The sequence below is a fragment of the Prionailurus bengalensis genome, chromosome B1 (assembly GCF_016509475.1).
Source record: "Prionailurus bengalensis isolate Pbe53 chromosome B1, Fcat_Pben_1.1_paternal_pri, whole genome shotgun sequence".
In the NCBI taxonomy this organism is placed as follows: Eukaryota; Metazoa; Chordata; class Mammalia; order Carnivora; family Felidae; genus Prionailurus; species Prionailurus bengalensis.
In genome coordinates, this window is record NC_057344.1 from 202222438 (window position 1) to 202242131 (window position 19694).

General features: G+C 50.9%; 1 protein-coding gene across 7 annotated transcripts in view; it reads left to right on the forward strand.

The window, feature by feature from the left end:
• TBC1D14 (TBC1 domain family member 14) overlaps nucleotides 1-19694 on the forward strand; it is a 111520-nt gene that overhangs the window by 58899 nt on the left and 32927 nt on the right. For 5 of the 7 annotated variants that reach the window (XM_043573034.1, XM_043573033.1, XM_043573031.1 and 2 more), the window contains one exon: nucleotides 17870-17988. In XM_043573034.1, the coding sequence (XP_043428969.1) occupies nucleotides 17870-17988 (119 nt within the window). Of the gene's footprint in view, nucleotides 1-10191; nucleotides 10341-15760; nucleotides 15879-17869; nucleotides 17989-19694 lie in introns of those variants that run through there. The other 2 variants (XM_043573037.1, XM_043573038.1) reach the window with 2 other exon arrangements.

Below are 19694 nucleotides of genomic sequence, written 5' to 3' on the forward strand. Positions count from 1 at the left end.
GTTTATGAGGCTAGTATTACCCTGATACCAAAACCAGACAAGTGCAGTACAAAAAAAGCGAATTGGTGACCAGTATCCCTCATGCAGACACACGTAATCCTCAACATAGCATTAGCACGTTGCATTCGCTAAGACTTTAAAAAAAGAAAGAAAGGGCAATACACGTAAGCAGCATTTGTGCCAGGAATGCAGGGCTGGTTTAGCATTTGAAAATCAGCCGCCGTGTGGCGCCTGGTGGCTCAGTCGGTCAAGCCTCTGACTTCGGCTCGGGTCGTGATCTCACTGTTTGTGGGTTCAGGCCCCGCGTCGGGCTCTGTGCTGACAGCTCAGAGCCTGGAGCCTGCTTCGGATTCTCTGTCTCCTTCTCTCTGCCCTTCCCTTGCTCATGCTCGAGCGCACGTGCGCGCTCTCTCTCTCTCTCTCTCTCAAAAGTAAATAAATAAACACGCTAAAAAAAAAAATCAGTCGGTGTAATCTACTGTGCCAACAGTCTTGGGGGAATGTCAGGAGTATTATCTGAGTGTAGGAATTTAGTCTCAAAAGTTTACGTGCTGTAGGACTCTAGGTGTGACAAACATAAAAGCTTAGTGCCAGGGATGGCATAGGGGATGACTACCAGGGAGGAGCAGGGAGAAGGTTTTGGGGTTAATGGAATGGTTCTGCATTTCGGTTGTGGCAGTGGTGGCTGGAAGATGTCACGTCTTGAAACTGATAGAGCTGTAAGGGGTGCCTGGGTGGCTCCGTCGGTTAAGCATCTGACTCGACATTGGCTCGGGTTATGATCTCACGGTCTTGGGATCGAACTCTGTGCCGGGCTCAGTGCAGAGCTCAGAGCCTGCTTGGGATTCTCTCTCCCTCTCTTTCTGCCCCCCCCCCCCAAATAAATAAATCAACTTAAAAAAATTGATAGAACTGTATACATCAAAAAAGCTAACTAACTGTATGTTGATTTTAATTTTTTTTTCAATGTTTTTTTATTTATTTTTGGGACAGAGAGAGACAGAGCATGAACGGGGGAGGGGCAGAGAGAGAGGGAGACACAGAATCGGAAGCAGGCTCCAGGCTCCGAGCCATCAGCCCAGAGCCCGACGCGGGGCTCGAACTCACGCGAGATCACTCGAGATCTCGCGAGATCGTGAACTCACGGACCGCGAGATCGTGACCTGGCTGAAGTCGGACGCTTAACCGACTGCGCCACCCAGGCGCCCCTGTATGTTGATTTTAAAAATAAAACTAACGATGAATGAATCAGCCAGGGCACCTTTGACCCATGTTTCCATTTCTAGGGATTTATCCTAGAAATAAATCAGTACGTGAGTAAAATGATGGTTGTATAAGGGTTTGGATGGCAGCACAAAACATTGGAAGCAGTCAAGCTAAATGCCTGGCAGTAGGGGGTCGGTTAAATCTCTAAGTGACGTAAAGTGCAGATCGTAAGAAGCTAAGTGAAAAACCGTTATATCAGCGTGCTCTATATGTATGAAGGTATTTGCGTATCTTTGTAAATGCACAGTCTGTATCTGGTAGGATACTTACAAAACTGGTCACGATAAAATTGTTATGGAGCGGGGAATGACCTGACTGTGTATGTGGGAGACAGGGAAGAGGGTGACCTATTTTCTCTGCATCTTTTTTTAAATTTATTTTTATTTATTTTTAACATTTATTCATTTTTTGATAGAGACAGAGCATGAGTGGGGGAGGGGCAGAGAAAGAGGGAGACACAAAATTCGAAGCAGGCTCCAGGCTGTCAGCACAGAGCCCGATGTAGGGCTCGAACTCATGGACCGCGAGATCATGACCTGAGCTGAAGTCTGATGCTCAACCGACTGAGCCACCCAGGCGCCCCTCTGCATCTCTTTTCATACCTTTTGAATTTTGTTTTATGTGCATGTCGGCTTGAAAAAAAATTTTTAAATGTGCAAAGAATGATAGAAAAAAAATTTGAGGAATTTTGGTCAAAGGATAGCAAGAGGAAGCCAAAGGTAAGTGGATATCCCAAAATACAACCTACAAGTTCTCATGTAACTGTTAGAGGCAAAGTACACATTTGACATTGAGCTTCCTAGTGGCCAGAGCAAAGAGGGATATGTTAAACGTTAAGGAATCCCATGCAGGAAGCTGCACCTGATCGGGAGTTTGGGCTTGCTGAAGTGCTGGATGTAATGTTTGTGTGCAACAGCGACTTTTTGTGGAGGGTGAGTCTCAGTGTCCAGTTCCCCTAATATGGGTTTTAGAGAAGCAGCATGTTAGTTTTTTTTTTTTAATTTTTTAAGCTTTATTTATTTTTGAGAGAGAGAGAGAGAGAGAGAGAGAGAGAGAGAGAGAGAGAGAGAGAGACAGCGTGAGTGGGGGAGGAGCGGAGAGAGGGAGACACAGAATCCGAAGCAGTCCCAGGCTCCAAGCTGTGAGCACAGAGCCCGATGCGGGGCTCGAAGCCATGAACTGTGAGATCACGACATGAGCCGAAGTCAGCAGCAGGTTAATTCTTTATCAAACTTGTACATGATGCCTTTCTGGACAAGAAGCAAAAAAGGGAGAGTTGCGAAGTTTCTACGGGGGAAATGGCAGTGTGGTCGGTTACTTTGCACTTTGTTTTTATTCCGTGGATGGATGGTCTCCCATCTATTGTGGTGATGGTCACTTCATTCTGAGAAGTATGTGCCTTTGAACAACGTAAACTGAAATTCCGGTGAATAGTGCCTCTTAAGGTTTGCTTATTTTTCCTAATGTGCAAGTGGTAAGTTCCCCGTCGGTCTCCTGCTCTGTGGCTCCAGGAAGAGAGGGGGGGTTCGGGAATAGGGGCTGCGTGTGTTAGTTCTCCGTAGATCTCCACTGGGGCCTCCGACAGTGCAGGAGTCAGAGGTCTGGGGTTTGGGAAGGCGCCCCTCCCCGCCCCCCCCCAGAGGACTCTGATTGGGATCGGAGGGCCCCGCCTCTGGTCTTGGTCCTGTCGTTCACAGTCAGTTTTGCGGCGTTGGGCCAGCGACTTCGCCTTTTCCTCGTCTGCAGAGATAATGTCCACCTTGCCCATGCTTGTGAGGGTCGAGTAGGATGAGCGTGGGGACGCCGATGGCGTCCAGTGGGGGCTCAGTGAAGGTCAGTGGCTTCTCCTGTTCCGGCCCTCCCTCACGGCCGCACCTTCACTCTGGTGGGTGGGTAAAGCGAAAAAACAAAACAACAGAAAAACACTTTGCTGCAGGTGGTCCCTGTGGCTTGGAAATGGCGAGCGGCAAAAGCCTCGGATTCCATCCAAAGTGGCTTTAAAAGTATTTTTTCAAATTATAAAAATAACTCACGAAAAAATACCCAAATGGTAGACGTCACAGTCTCTCGTGGCGAGGGCCTCTGACACTTTAGTGCCCACCCTCCCAGGCCTTCCTCTGAGCAGACCACCTGCAAACAGATGTCACCCACATCGATACGGTTATCACAGAGTCACAGGCCGTGCGAGCTGTGCAAATTCTCGCTGGTGCGCACACCCCAGCTACTCAGGAAATCCGAGCAAGTAACTCAAAGGCACAGTAGGCTGTGCTTTGTCAGAGAGCACCGCCCGCGTCCTGAAGCCAGTGTCCCACTGACCCTGGGCTCTGGCGGTGGCGTCTGCAGTCTGGTGGCCTGTGTGTGTGTGTGACCTGAACGCGTTTCGTGGTCCTGGCCGAACCGAGGCGGCTTCCTAGGAAGACCCAGAGGGGTGGCCCTTGGGAACTTTCAAATGCTCCTGCCCTTCTCTGGGCAGTTTAGGGTGTTGACACAAAGACAGTGGCAGCCGAAAGGGCACTCCTCTTCCCACTGACCTAATCCCCAGGGGAAGACTGAGGTGGTTTGTTGTTGTTGTTGTTGTTGTTGTTGTTGTTGTTGTTAAGCATTTTATAATCCCTTTAACACTGTCGGAGCAGCATGGGAGAGCCTTCCTCTGGCCTTTTCCAGGTCTGGCTGGCTTGTCTTATGCTGCCAGTGGGCCTGAGGAGGCAGAATCAGCAGGTGCAGGGGCGGAAAACATCTTCCCTTCTTCCCTTCTGGGTGCTCTTTCTGGTCTAGTAATTAAATAGACATAAGACAGATGAACAGGAGAAAAACTAATGTTGTACGTACGGGGGACTCCAAGAAGTGACCAAAGCAGGTGGCTTTTATACCTTTTAGGCAGAGAGGCAAGAAAACTGTGAAGAATTGACGAGACGAGGGGGGGTTTGGACTTGGGGCCGAAAGTTAGTGAAAAGGAGTAAGGTTTGTTTTTACAGCCCTGTCGGCCCTAAATTCCCCGTCTCTGGTGATAAGGCAAACGTCTGTCCTCCTGGTGCAGGGAGGGTGTCTCTCACACAGGAGACTCATTTCCTGCTTTCAGGGGGACAGGCAGGGCCACGGCGTCCTTGCTGCTTCTGAGAGACTTTAATTCATGATCGTCCGTGTGCCAAAGTGGCATGTTTGCAGGCGGCATTTTCTGTGCTCCTTCACAGACGACTGCAGAGGACTCCAACAAACCTCAGATTGGAGGACAGTAAGGCTGTTCTTTTTTTTTTTTTTCTTTAAAAGTTTTCTCCAGTGCTTATTTAATTTTGACAGAGAGACAGAGAGACAGAGCAGGAGTGGGGGGTCGGGGGAGCAGAGATTGGGAGACACAGAATCCGAAGCAGGCTCCGGGCTCTGAGCTGTCAGCGCAGAGCCCGATGGGGACTGGCACCCACCGACTGCAAGATCATGACCTGAGCCGAGGTCGGCTGCTTAACACACTGAGCCACCCAGGCACCCTGAGAGTAAGGCTGTTTCAAACCTCCCTGTAAGAGACTTGTCTAACTTGAGCTCACAGTGTTACTCGTCAGTGTGGAAGCACTTTGGATGGGACCTTCACGTTGGCACTAGAAACTACCCCTTGGTATTCCCGGAAGCAATAGGCAAGCGCTGCCTTTGTTCCTTGGGCTCATGCCGGCGTCTGACGGTCAGTGTGACCTCAGCCCTGTGAAGGGAGCGCTGTGGTAGGAAACTGAGATCTTAGTTGAGAGGCAGCACGTCAGAGAAGTTGGCAGTAAGGGGCTGTGGAGTCAGACTGCCTGAGTTCGGATCTGCCCTGCCACCTGCCACGTGCCTCTCACCCGAGGAGGCCACTCGGAGCCTCAGGTGCCGTGTCTGGGGACAGAGAGGCAGGGGAGGTGACGCTGGCCTTGCCTGTGTCGTGGGGCCGCTGTAACACAGTGCACACGCTGACCACAGCACACGCGTATTCCCCTACGGCTTTGGAGGTCAGAAGCGTGAGATGAGTTTTCTGGGCTAAAATCAAGGTGTTGGCCAGGTCGGTCTTTCTAGAGGCTCCGGCGGGGGAGTCTGTTCTTTACCTTCCAGCTTCTAGAGGCCGCGGGCGTTCTTTGGCGTGCGGCCGCCTCACTCCAACCGCTTTCTCCGTGGACGTGTGGCCTCCCTTCCAGTCATGCCTCCCTGTGTCCATCGTTTAAGGATACCTGTGGTTATTTTGGGCCCACCCAGATAATCCAGGATCATCTCTGCCGTCTCAAGGTCCATAACCGTAATCCCATCTGCAAAGCACCTTCTGCCGTTGACAGGTGCTGGGGATTCCGACACGGGCACACATGGGGGCCACCATTCAGCCTAGCACCGTCCCTGCCTTGTGGGATTGCTAGGACTGAATGAGACGCACCGGGTGTCGGCCCAGTGCCCCCTCCAAGGTGGTGTTCTGGGCCGTCTTCCCTCCCCCCCCCCCCGTCTGACCACCCAGAATGCCGTCGGTCATCACCGTCACAGGACTCTGGTATTTTCTGTGCAGCACTCTACCCCATGCTACGTTCTTGCTCGTTTGTTTCTTCACTGCTTGCTTCTCAACCCCTGCTAGACCAGAAGCTCACGAGAGCAAGGCCTAGGCTCAACGATTGCTCTAGCTCCAGGGCCTGGCACGGCGCCAAGCTTTAGTGGGTAGTTAATACATATTTGTTAAATGGATGAATGAGCATCCAGATTCCGAAACACTCCACCGTGGAGCTGTTTTTCTTGCTGTTTTTATGACAACGTAAGCATTTTCCCATGGTCTTAAATATTCTTTCACGATCTCATTCTTACCCCTTAAGTAATGGTCTTCTGTGTAGCGCGATTTACTTCACCAGTCCCCAGGATCGGGAGGTTGTTCCTTCGGTGACCTTTCCATCCCCGGGAGATGTAGTGGTCTGGAGCAAGTTTGCCGGCCTGCCTGCTGGGGTGTGGCCCTGAACGAGTGAATCAGTCTGACCTCCTTGACCGCAAAGGGTAAAGACAACGATGTTACAGATGAATCAAAGAAGCAAATCCACTGTGCCGGTAGACACGCAGGAAGCCTGGGAATGAGCTCTGGTTAACTCAGAAGACTTCAGGAGGAGGAGTTCTTTACAGGTGGATGTGGGCTTTAAAGCCACGCTGAGATGGAGAGAAGGCTCTTTCAACTTCTGATTTTTGCTTTACGTTTCAAAATTTAGTAAAGTCAACTTGTTATCACGTGCTATGACATGTAGTTAAAACTTTGTAAGTGGTCCTCAATTCTAAAATAACGTGATAGAACCTTCTTAAAGTAACTTGCAGGCTACAATCTGCCAGAAGAGATAAGCAATGTGTTTGGGTAAGCATATCTGAATGCATATTTAACGCACGCTTAACACATATCTCTGTCATATTTGAATTGGGTGAGACTGTGGGCTCAGGTTGTATGACTTTCAGTGGATGTGGCTCTAGGTGTCGGTAGGAAGCCGGGGGCGGCCGAGGACCCACTCCTGTGTGTGAGAACGGAGCTTTACCACGTTAGCCCTCTTTGGCTCCAGGAACTGAAAGCCAGCAGCAACCCCACAGGCCACTCAGCTGCCTCCTGGGGCTCTTGGGAATCTTGGAGGCTTCTCGAGTTCTCCTGCAGTATACCGGTTGTCTGCTCGCTGGTCTATGAGTGAGGCGAGGGCAGGGACTTTGTGCGTCTTTGTTCCTGGGGCCAAGCACCATTAGTGCTGGGTGGATGGGTGGATGGGTGGATGGGTGGATGGGTGGATGGGTGGGAGGAAGGAAGAAAGGAAGATGGAAGGATGGATGAATGGATGGAAGGAAGGAAAGATGGAAGGATAGGTGGATGGATGGATGCATGGATGGAAGGGAGGGAGGGAGGGAGGGAGGGAGGGAGGGAGGGAGGGAAAATGGCTTCACAGCTGCTGGGTGTCTCCACTGTGCTGTGTACTTTGTTAGCCTTCAGTGGCGAAAAGACTACCAGAATCCCCAGTCTCAGAGGTTTCATGGTCCCTTGAGGGAAATAAATCTCAATCAAACAGTCATGTACTTATGAGTGTGACTAGTGCTGTGTTAGGAGAGAATGATGGGGCCTTGGTCTAGCTCAGGTGGGCAGGGCAGGGGTGCTTCCATGGGGGTGGCTACTTATGACAGGACCTGAAGGATGTGTCACCAGCCATCTGTCCCTCCTGTCTGTCCTGTGAATAAAAACTTTGCATCTACGGAAGGGTTCCAGGAACAATTTAGTAAACACCCGTATCACATTCATTTTATTGTGCCTCTATTTTTTAAAAATGGAATCATTTGAGGGTCCCTGGGTAGCTCAATCAGTTAAGCACTGACTTCAGCTCAGGTCACGATCCCGCGGTCTGTGAGTTCGAGCCCCGCGTCGGGCTCTGTGCTGACAGCTCGGAGCCTGGAGCCTGCTTCGGATTCTGTGTCTCCCTCTCTCTGCCCCTTCCTGGCTCTCTCTATCAAAAATGAATAAACATTTAAAAAAATGGAATCATTTGAAAGTAAGTTGCAGATACCGTGTCATCTAACCCCTAACTACGTCAGCGTACAGATCTTCAGAGTAAAGACGTGCGCCTACGTAACCGTGAGCTGTCACCGCACCTGCAAGAGTGATCAGTCATTCCATTGGACCGTGACCACGTTCATGAGCAGACCCCGTTCTTTTCCCCAGCTGCACCAGCCTGTTCTTCGTGAACTGGCATCCCGTGAGGCTTGTATGCTGCCCTTAGTTATTTGTCCTGTGATTCTCTTGGTATAAAACAGTAATTCTGCCAGTTTTTCCGGGCATTTATCTTTTTTTTTTTTTTAATGACTATGGGTCAAAGATGCGTTGAACACATGGAGATGAGTGAGATGGCAAAATTGATTCTAAAGGCATTTGAAGAACTAGGTGTTTATTGGCATAAAAATAAAAGAATTAAAATAAGATTGTTAGGTTAGATTTAAACCAACAGACTGGTAGGGGCACGAAAACAAAACCTTCTGAGTTGTTTTTTCCATTGGACATAAATCTACCAGTTCATATGTCACTTCACATTTTCTGGGCTCTGATAAAGTAATAAAAAGCACAGGCATAGTCTCCTGGAAAACTGAATCATCTCCAGGCAGGTATGTTAACAATGCCCAAGTATGAATGGAAGGTATACCCCACCCCCCCAGGGCTTTGTCTTCCAAATTTTGACTAATTTCTCTTAAGGCTTTCCCTAATCCTTTTTTTTTTTATGTTTATTATTTATTTTAGAGGGAGAGACAGCCAGTGTGAGTTGAGGAGGGGCAGAGAGAGAGAGAGAGAGAGAGAGAGAGAGAGAGAGAGAGAGACAGAGGATCCCAGTCTCTGCTGACAGCAGACAGCCCGACACGGGGCTCAAACTCCAGATCGTGACCCGAGCCAAAGTCAGCCGCTTAACTGACTCAGCCACCCAGGTGCCCCGCAGTCCTTGTATCCGAAATCAACCTCTCCTCGTTTATCCTATTACTTTTTGAAAACCGCTTTGCCTAAGTATAATTCCATAAAATTCCTCATTGTGCGCACTGAGTGATTTTTTACTAAGTTTATGCAGTTGTGCAACTCCCAGTGCAATCTAGTATTCGGGTATTTTCCTCACTGGATGAAGTTCCTGTTGGCAGTGGGTCTCTACTCCCCCCTCCAGCTCCAGGCAGACACTAACTTGCCTTCCGTCTAGAGATTTGCCTTGTAAAGAAATGTCATAGAAATGGATCGGGCAGATTAGCCTTTGCGTGGCTTCTTCCACTCTGTCCCGCTCTGGGGTTTGCCTGCATCGTAGCCTGTGTCCACGGCTCCTTCCTCTCCATCCCCATGCTCAGTTAACGTGTGCTCACGTTGTGAAGATTTGCCTCAAGTCTCTCTCTGGACGCCTGTTTTCTTTGCCTTGGGCAGATCCCCAGGAGTGCGGTAGGTACACATCCAACGGTGTAAGAAACCGCCAGACGCTTTCCCAAAATGGCTGCACCTGCCAATGACTTATGCAAACTCATCTCTCCATGTATTCTCCTGTTCCTCCTCATTGCCTTGTCGTTCTGAGTGTGGCCCCGTGGATATCATGGACTTCTTTCTGAGTGAAGAAGTTTCTGGTGGCAGTTTGGGAATGCGGTTATCCAGAAAATCAGCCTGGGAAAGCCTGGTACTCATAGTCTGGGGACTTGTGAATTTCCATCACAGAGGAGTCTTGCATTGTCTCAGACCGAATTTGTTCAGCCCTTGGACATTGGACCCATGGGCTGACCAGAAATAACGTTTGACCCCATGCAGATTTTAAAGATTTTTGTAAATTGAGGTATAATTTATAAGCAGTGGGATGCTCTCATCTGAAGGGTGCTCTCCAGTTAGTTTTGATGAGTGCATGTAAAGATGCCATTTCTGACACCCGGCACAGATTCTAATGCCCCTTCCCAGCCAATCCCCCAGAAGCAGTCGTTGGTCAGATTGCTATCAGGATGTGTTTGGGTGTGTACCCTGACCTTCGGATTGAACTAATCTTACTGCAGAAAAAAATGAGCAACGGTGTAGAGAATAAAAATTGCTCATCATAAGCCCACGACCCAGAGGTTAGTAGTGTAGGTATTTTACATAGTTCCTTTTGGTAATGCACATTTTTTTATTTTAAAAAACCTTACAGAGCAGAGCTTTGCCCTGTGCTCGGTGTTGTGCTGCCTCCTTTTAAGAGTGTCCCATTTCCCAGCATGATGTTGCTGCGCTGAGATGCCGCGTCGCCCACCCCTTCGTGTCGGCCTGCGTCGGCTCCAGCGGGCGCGGGGAGCCGCGGCGGGACGGAGGGGTCGGGACCGGGGGACTCGGACCGGGGGACCCGGGACACGGGAGCCGCCCCGCCGCCCACACCGCTCTCGGCTCCCCGCCTCCCCGCGTCCGCGCGCCAGGCCTGACGCGCCGAGACGGAGCGCGCGATCGGCAGCGCGGCATCTGCGCGCGACTGCGCGGCCTGCCGCCCCCGCCCCCGCCCCCGCCCGCCGAGCCGCCGCCCGAGGTCCCCGGAGCCGGCCGCCGGAGCCCGCCCGGGCATGGAGCCGCCGGCCGCGCGCCCCTGAGCCCCGCGGCGTTCATGGTGAGTGGGGCCGCCCCCCCCTCCCCCGAGGGCCACCGCCGGTCACCGGCCGGGGCGCCTGCGTGGGTGCGCCCGGTGCGTGCGTGTGTGTTGCACACGACTGCTCCAGCGAGCCGAGGCTTGCAAGTGGCCGCCGTGCGCCCCGCGCGCCTCCCTGCATTCTTTGTGTGTGCGGTTCCGCGTGATTTTCTAACAGGCCTCGGTTTTAATGGTGCAGTGAGAGGCTGAGCGAGCGAGTCGGCGCCTCCTGATTGTTAACCACCCCCCATGAGATTGCAGCCTGTTCTCGGATTCGGGTCAGGCCGGGCTCCCCTCTCAGAGGCGAGAGTGGCCTGTGCCTGTGAGCCTGGGGGAAGCCTTTGTGTGAAGATGAGCCCGTACCCTGCTTGCGCCGGGTCCCAGTAGGGTGGTCAGATTGCAGCATCTTGTTGAAACCCACAGCTCATTCGCGAGACCGCAGATTAACTTTTGTGTTGTAGACCTTTTGTAAGGGACACGACAATTAGAAACGGCTCCGGAGAGTTGCTCTCCCGAGTGCCGTTTCCGGTAACTTGGCGAATGCTCTTTGGGAAAGTACTGCCTGGTGAGTAGACTGGAGGCTCTGAGGGGGCCTTCTTCCAGTGAGGTCAAGCCTCGGTGGTCACCAGGACTGCCCTCTGGCAGACTGAGCACTCGTGAGACCTGGACAGGCCACTCTTCCCCGCTAAAAATGTCAAAACCAAAGCGGTGTCGTCTCAGATTCCAAAGCCGTGCCCCTCTCCCCCCAGAACTGCTTGTTACAAATGGCAAAGTGTGAAACCAGTGCAGTGTTCCTTCCAGGCACTTCACTGCCCTTCACTTTTCCCTTCGGCCCTGTTAAGTACCCCTCCTGGCGGGAGATGCCAAGAAGAGTCGTTTTTAGTAACACGACAAGGTAAGAATTCCCTGCCATTTTCTGGGTACCTGCTGTGCCTGTGTGCCTTAGGTTAACCCATTCTCAGTCCATCGACGAGGAAACAGGCTTGGAAGGGTGAAGGGATGCGCTCAAGGTCACGCTGCGGTGGCGATAGTTGAGGAGGTGCTGGTCGAGACCCAAGCCTGCTTCCTTCCTGGTGCTTCCCCTGCAGGCTGCCTGGGTCCCCGGCGCTGCAGATGTGGCGGCTGTGCTGCCATCGACACTGGCTCACGTCAGTCGTACGGGTGCCACGTGTGGTGACCCGCCATGCTTTGTTGGAGCCATACCCCCAGCACGTCCGTCGTCCTTTGAGAAGGCTGATCTTGGTACCCTATACAGTTGAGTCAAGGACTGGAGTGCAGGTGTGGCCTGATGGCCCGTTCTCCTTCCGGCAAGTGTAGATTTCCAGGCAGCCGGGGGCTTCCGTTCCTGGCCGCACTCTTCCCAGGGCTGTAAGTGGCGTTGACAGCCCCTCCTGCCGTCCCGCCAGGAATACTTCCTGTTCATCATTCGAGAGAGAAGCTTGATCCTTTCTTCGTCCTCTTAAAACAGATGCCTATTGAGGTCATCTTTTTTTCCCTTCCTAACGGCAGGTTGTACGCCCTAGGAGTGTGTCCCCCTTCTCCTCGCCCTTCACGTCGTTCAGATCACACCCACGATGGGGATCCTTCCATGGGATGCGTCTCACAGGCTCGCCACGCCTCACTCAGTTTGCTTTCCGGCTCTGTGCCAGTGCAGCTCCTCTCCGGCGAGGCTTGTCCAGGCAGCTCTAGGCGGCTTGTTGAGACTGTAAAACCTCAAGCAACACAGCTTTGCCTCGGCGTCATTCCCCACGTAACACGCTCGTCCTACCCCACGAATAAGCCAGCTCTCGTGCGTGTCTCTTGGCCGCCGCCTGTGCTGTCGCAGGCCTCTCCCTCATGGCTTCCGGGCCAATCACCCTGGTCCTCTGTCCACTCATACGGACCCTTTCTGAGATGCTTTCCTTGATTTCCCCCAGCTGTAGGCATCCTGTCCTCCGGGCTTGCTCTCCCGTGGCATTTTTCATTACCTGGTTTCGTAGCCTCTGCCAGCATCTTACTGCCCCTCCCAGAGCCCTTCAGGGCTGTGGCCTGGGTCTCCTCGAGGGCCGGGCCCCCTGTAGTTCCTTCGCAGATAAGGTCCCTTTCCATCTTCCTCCTGCCTGCTGACTCTGTTTTGCTCATGGCCCCTGCGTGGAGCTGAGGCCCTGCTCAGATGCCCTGACATTTTTCTGGACCCTTTGCTAGGTCATCGGACCACACCCACCTCTCAGCCCCTGGTTAAGTGCAGTAGGTTCTGTTTGCTGCTCTAGCTGGTGCCGGTCTTGTCTTCCCAGCAGGATGCATGGTAAGCCACTCAGGGCAGAGACTTCCAAATTAGTGGCTTGTAAGCTTTTTTGACCTGACACCACCATCCCCCCTGCCCCGGCTTAGACAGTTTGAGACTGCACATTGGCATAACTAGGTATAGAAGTGAAACCAACTGTCCTTACTGTGTGGATTCTGTATTTTTTATCGTTTGGTTTAAAAGAAAGAAAATGTTGCAGGGGCACCTGGGTGGCTCAGTTGGTTAGGTGTCCCCCGACTCTTGATTTTAGCTCAGGTCATGATCTCACAGTTCGTGAGTGTGAGCCCCGTGTCAGGCTCTGCACTGATAGCACAGAGCCTGCTTGGGATTCTCAAAATAAATAAACTTTAAAAAAAAAAAAAGAAAGAAAAAAAATGTTACCATGACCACTCAAACTGATTTGTCACCAGAACTTTGAAGAACTCTGTTCTCATTTCCCGCTGGGGCCGTGCAGGGCGTTGCACTCTAGCTGTCGCTGGAACAGGTGATTTATACTGCGTAGTCTGCAGGCTCATCAAAATTTGATCCCATAAGGGTCCCAAGAAGGGAAGGGACTTTATGGTGATAAATTGGCCTGAGGCTGGGCCTGGCCCAAAGAAAGGGCTCGTGCTTCGTGGCAGCCACTGAACGGACCTCATCTCACCTCCTCCTCCCAGGAGCCTTCACACTTGATGTCTTTTCACAGGTGAGGAAGCAGGCTGAGCGAGGAGAGAGAGGACTCGCCTCAGGTCAGAGCCAGGCTTCCAACTCACTCTTTTTGCTTCCAGAGACCTAGCTCTTGCCCCATCACGTGCCGACCCTAACGCTGATCATTCATGGCTGAAAGTTGTTTTTCCAGGGACGTTTTATTCACTGCCCTCCCCCCACACCCCCCCGAAGGATCCTTAGAGTGAATAGTCCTCTCTTTTTTCCTAGTTAAACAATGATCTTATTTGCTCGAGTGCGCAGACAAATTTATGCCATGAGGGCAGAGGCTGTGAGTGACTCATATTTCCAACTGGGGGAAGGACTTGCTAGGTCTTAACGATTATTGAGCCAACTGGTAAATACGGCTCTTGGTCAGAATGAGTAGGGATTTAGGGGCGCCTGGGCGGCTCAGTCGGTTAAGCGTCCGACTTCAGCTCAGGTCATGATCTCACGGTTCGTGGGTTCGAGCCCCGCGTCGGCCTCTGTGCTGACAGCTCAGAGCCTGGAGCCTGCTTTGGATTCCGTGTCTCTCTCTCTACCCCTCTCCTGCTCATGCTCGCTCTCTCTCTCTCTCTCTTTCTCTCTCAGATAAATAAAACACTTAAAATTTTTTTAAAAAAGAATCAGTAGGAATTTAGCATCCTTATCCTTTCTGTTCCTCTCGAGACGCCTTCAGACAGCAACAGCCTTCTTAATTAAATGGTGGACATCCTCAGGTAGATCCAGAGCAAGTCCTTTGGACTTAGGAATTCTTGGGATATTCCTGACTGTCACAGAATGTACCTGGGCAGTGCCTCCTGAGTCTGTTGGGATCACACCAATTTGTGAGGGAGCCAGGCCCGTCCTGGCCCGTGTGCGCGTCTGCTCCTTCACATCCTTAGATGCCAGCCTCGGCCAGATGGGGGCGCTGGGCCCTGAGGCGGAGCCCACTGAGACGGGCCCTTCTCGGGACCTTGCATGTGCCCCACGGTGGCGGTGGTCAGGCAGCAAAAAAGAGCAGTAGTCCTCAGTTTCTCAAATCGGTTCGTCTCGTTTGGAAAATGAGCTGCTTGTAGACACCTCTGTGTGAACTTCTGGAGGAACAGGGCGTAGCATGTGACCTGTAAACCGTTGCTGACGCCATTTATATCCTTCTAGAAAGGCTTTCCCTGGGATTTCAAGTATGGGCAGGACAGTCCTCTTCAATTTTTTTTTTTTTTTTTAATCATGCAGTGCTCTATGTGACTAAAACAGAAAAGTGTTTGCCCTGTACCTGCCCTTAATTCGGTATTACAGGTTGCTGTCATGGTTGGAGGCTTTGTTTGGACGGGATGTGAATGATTAAATTACTTCTGCATCATGTCCGTGAGTGGCTCGCCTGATTTCCGGAGAGTGGTGGCAAGTGTGACTGCAGAACCAGAGGCTTGACTTCTGACCCCAGCTCCTCTGCTCTGGCTGGGCCGGTCCTTGACGGCTCTGGGTCTCCACCTTCCCTTCTGTGGCCTGGGGACAGAGGCGGCTCCTCAGAGGGCTGGCGTGAAGGCCAGGTTCTGCTCACTGTGTGTGCAAAATCCTCACCAAGCGTTTGGCTCATTAACGTCTGTTTCTACTTGCTGTAAAGAGCTTCTGAACGCTAACTGAAGAGATCTGATATTTTTTGGTTATGCATCAAGGCGTTTGGTTAATTCAGATACTGCTTTTTGTATCTGTGCTGTTTGTAGACTTGGTTGCTTGGCCCTAGAGGTGGGGTGTGTGTGTGTGTGTGTGTGTGTGTGTGTGTGTGTGCGCGTGCGCATTATGCACTTGTTTCAAGGCTAAGGATAATGGTACTCAGCAACCAGGGCTGCCCTTTATCGAGAACTTTCTCTGCACCAAGCCCCTCCTTGTTCCTTAGCGCTGTCTGGTCAGTACGGTTTCCCTTTTTGCACATGTGGACACGAAGCTCAGGGATCCTAAGTTCTGCCTGAAGCCACGGCTGGGTATTGGTGGTGAATTTGCTGCCGTACCTGTCTGCCTCCAGAGGCCACACTTAACCCAAGTAGCCTTTTCCCTCTAAAGCTGCACACCGGTTTAAGTATAGTCAAAAAGAGATTGGGCTGGCACAGAGTGGCGGAGTGGCCAGCCCCAGCCCCTTGCCGGCTGCGTGTTTGGGGGTAAGTCACTTCACCTTGAGCCTCAGTTAACCCTATCTATAAAATGGGGGGGAGCCTTGCCACAGAGATTGTTACCGAGATAAAGTGACACAGTGTGTGTAAAGCACACACAGCAATGGAAACGGGTGTCCACGTTCTGGGACATTTAACTTGGGGCTTGTCGTTTTTGGCCTTGGCATATAGGTCACTAGACCATGGTCACCAGATAGGACCTTACAGGGCATTCGTTACTAATTCTTGTTAAAATGCAGCATGCCTCAGAATCTTTCTTAACATACAACTTCTGGTAGATTGTCTACGGAACTCAAGATCTGGGCATCCAGGTGCTAGATTTGAAGCTTCCAGTGCCTGGCGTCATGTTAGATTGCAGCCGAGTGCCCGAAACCGCATGTGATCAGATGTGGAATCGATGAAAAAGTGAGTCTGTTTTCTCGGTCTGGGCAGGCAGAAGTCGTTTTAGTATTTTCATGGAACCATTTTAAGTTAGAGTAGACAGTGATGTCATCTAATCTTGTCCATCCAGACGTACAGAACAGCCCCACCCACCTGCTTCTCCGTGCACTCTCTTCTCATAGCTTACGTAGTTCGAGGAAAGACATTTTCCTCTCCACTTTTTAGAAGCCTCTATAGGCTTCTCTAGCTGAGAGAAGAATCTTTTGCCAAATAATTTTACCAGTAACACCCTCCTTGGCAGCTGTTAATAAAATTCATTTAGCAGTTAATTGCGTTCCACTTGGGATACTGCTTCTGTTATCTGGAATGGGTGTTAAGTCTTAGGTTAACTATTCATTTGTTTGTCCTGTCTTACCAATTAGATTGTCTTCCCTTAAGTGAGGGTCCCGGGAGCCTCGTCTATAATAGGCAATCAGAAAGTATTGGTTCTTTTTTTTTTTTTTTTTTTTTTTTTTTTTTTTGCTGTTCTGTGGAGGGCTAAGGGTACCCACGCGCGTGCGCGTGCGCACACACACACGCTATGTCAGAAACCGGACTCCTTGGTGCCAACTTGCTTGACTGTCCTGAACTCTCCTGTTTGGGCATTTGGAATGTGGGTCACCAGATGTGACTAAGCTTTTGTGGTTGCAGTCTGTGGGACAGATTAGTTACCCAGGGGTTGAGAGGCTGTTCATGGCACAAATATTTATGTAACAACTTGCAGTGATGGCTTCATACAAAGATGTTAAAGAATTTTTTTATGTTTCTGCTTTTAAGAAAATGAAACAGGGGCGCCTGGGTGGCTCAGTCGGTTAAGCGTCCGACTTCGGCTTAGGTCATGATTTCACGGTTCATGAGTTCGAGCCCCGCGTCAGGCTCTGTGCTGACAGCTTGGAGCCTGGAGCTTGCTTCGGATTCTGTGTCTCCCTCTCCCTCTGTTCCTCCCCCACTCGCACTCTGTCTCTCTCTCTCAAAAAATAAATATTTTAAAAAATTTTAAAAAAAGAAAACGAAACAGCATTTGCAACAACATGGATAGACCTAGGGTGTTATGCTAAGTGAAATGAGTCAGACAGATGCCAGATGAGTTCACTCATGTGTGGAATGTGAAGAGCAAAACAAATGAATAAACAACAAGCAGAAACATCTGTAAATACAGAGGACACGCTGGTGGTGGCCAGAGGGGAGGGGTGGGGGTGGGAAAATGGGTGCGGGGGAGAGGGAGATACAGGCTTCCAGCTGTGGAGCGAGTAAGTCATGGGGACAAAGTGCGCAGCACGGGGAATAGAGTCAGCGATCCTGTCCTAGTGCTGTGTGGGGACAGGCGGTAGCTGCACGCGAGGTGAGCACAGCATAACACAGAGTTGTCTGTGGAATTGGTACGTTGTACACCTTAAACTAATATAACATTGTGTCACCTGGATTTCAGTTAAAAAACCATGTATGTAAAGTGAAACAGCTTTTTCATCTTCGGCAAAAAATTTTTAACCTCTTCCATCGCAGAAGCGATTTAAAGCCAACAAAAATACATAAAATGAGATGAGACAAAAGAAAGTGGGTTTGAGGTTTCGGTCGGGAGTGGGTATATGAGATGAAGCCGGGGGGATCAGATGGGTGCCGGGATTGGCTGTTGCTCTGGCTCTGAGCTTCCCAGCGGCCACTGCAATCATCAGTAAAACTTAACGTTGTTCAGAAGCCGGAAGATACGCCTCTTGTGGGCCCTTCTAAAGGGGCTGCTGGGATGGCGGTCCTCGGCGGCTCCCCCACCGGCGCGGGGGAGGGGCACGGTTCTCCCCACGGGTCTGTGGGACCCCTTTAGTGGGTGGCTCTTCCTTCTGAAAAGGAAGTGGTTTCAGTGCATTATCCTCAAAATCACGTGAAAGACTTGATTACAAAACCGCTTTCTCGCCTTCGTAAGGGCGTCATAACACCTGAGCTGGCCAGGCCCACAGGTATGCCTTGTTTCTTTGTCCCAGGAATATGAAGACAAGGCTGGACGACCTAGCAAGCCGCCCTCTCCGAAGCAGAATGTGAGGAAGAATCTTGATTTTGAGCCACTTTCTACCACCGCACTCATCCTGGAAGACAGACCAGCGTGAGTCTTTTTCTTTTTCTTTTTTTTTTTTTTTTTTTCTCATGTTTACTTACTTTTGAGAGAGAGCATGAGCAGGGGAGGGGCAGAGAGCCAGGCAGACACAGAATCTGAAGCAGGCTCTAGGCTGTCAGCACAGAGCCTGACATGGGGCTTGAACTTGAACTCAGGAACGGGTGAGATCGTGACCTGAGCTGAATTCGGACGCTCAACCGACTGAGCCAGCCAGGCGCCCCGAGACCAGCGTGAGTCTTAAAAGACTCTCTAGAATGTTTGCTTTTAGTAGATAAGTACAGTTTACACTAGAAAAGGGCTGGGGGCACCAGAGGGGAGAAGAGTAAGCCATATTTCATATTAGAAATGCTCATTTCCTCTTTATTCCCTACATTGACATGTGTTCTCTGATAATAATAATAATAATAATAATAAAAGAACTTATCTGGACTCCTTTAACACAGAAATTCTGACTCCGGGTTTTCCATTCAAGTGGTTTTTCATTTTAATTCAGCGTTTAGAAATACTTAAGTAGCTATTGTAAATTATGGACCGGCTTGTAACTGCCAGAACCCCGGGAAGTGTATGTAGCTCACAGGCGGTGTTGCAGGGGCGCCCCAGTCCTGTAGGACAGGTCCTGGACTGGCCTGCTGGGTTCTGTGGGATCTGCAGCACACGGGCTGCAGCGATCTCACCAGGCCCGCCTCTCTCTGGGCCTCTCGTGTCCCTGCACGGATGAGATCGGTTTTGAGGACGGGTTTACAGACCACACTTGGAGACCTTAGGGAGGTACAGGCCGCAGCTCGCCTCGCTTCAGTATCGAGCTTCCATAGAACGCTGCGCTTGAACAGAAAGATCCCTCGGCTGTGAAAAGAGGGAGAAAGAGAGATTGTAGAGCAGCGGTCCCTTGGGTCCCCGCCCATTCTGAAATTTAAAACTGATAAAGCCCAAAGAAGAAATGCGTCTTCTGATGTTAACTCGTGGTCCTTGGAATTGGTGGGTATGTCGTGGACGGGGAGAGAATCCCTGAAGTGCCGGATTAGGAAGGTGGACAGAGACGTGGAAAGAGCCCACTTGCTCCCGCAGTGCTCCCAGAACGGTGGCCTCCAGGAGACAGCACCGTGCCCTCCTGCAGCAGGGCGGTGGCTCATTCCGAGTGTGCCCCAACGCGGGGTGCACCAGCCAGACCTTGCCGCCTCCCACTTGTCAAGGGCCAGCAGATTCTCCCGCGCTTTCCTGAAGGAGCCTGCGTTTTAGTGTTTTTACCCAGGATTTGAAGTTGCACACCCCATGCAGGTGCTCAGAACTGTGGTGCACATTTGTGTATAAGAAACCAAACAGATGAGCCAGTAGCGGATACGAACAGACCTTGTGCCCCTGAGAAACTGGCCCAGGAACGTGTTCGTACACGTGTGCCACCCTTCCGGAGGGCCCCCGGTTCAGTGACCGTGACAGTTAACTAGTGCGTTGTCCGCTCACAGTTGCTTTGGAGACTGGGGTGAAAAATTCCAAAAGGTGAAGTGTTTATTGGGACCGTGGGCAATCGTTCTTTTCTTTCTAGTTATCTTTGTACTTCAGGTTGTTTACAGTGAGCTTGTTTTAGCGTCTGTAAGTATGTTTAGTTTGTGAAGTTGTTGTGTCTTTGTAACAAATGTAGTTTTTTGGTCTTTGAGTGTGTCATTTTTTTTAGTAAGTCATTCTGAAAGTTTAGTTTT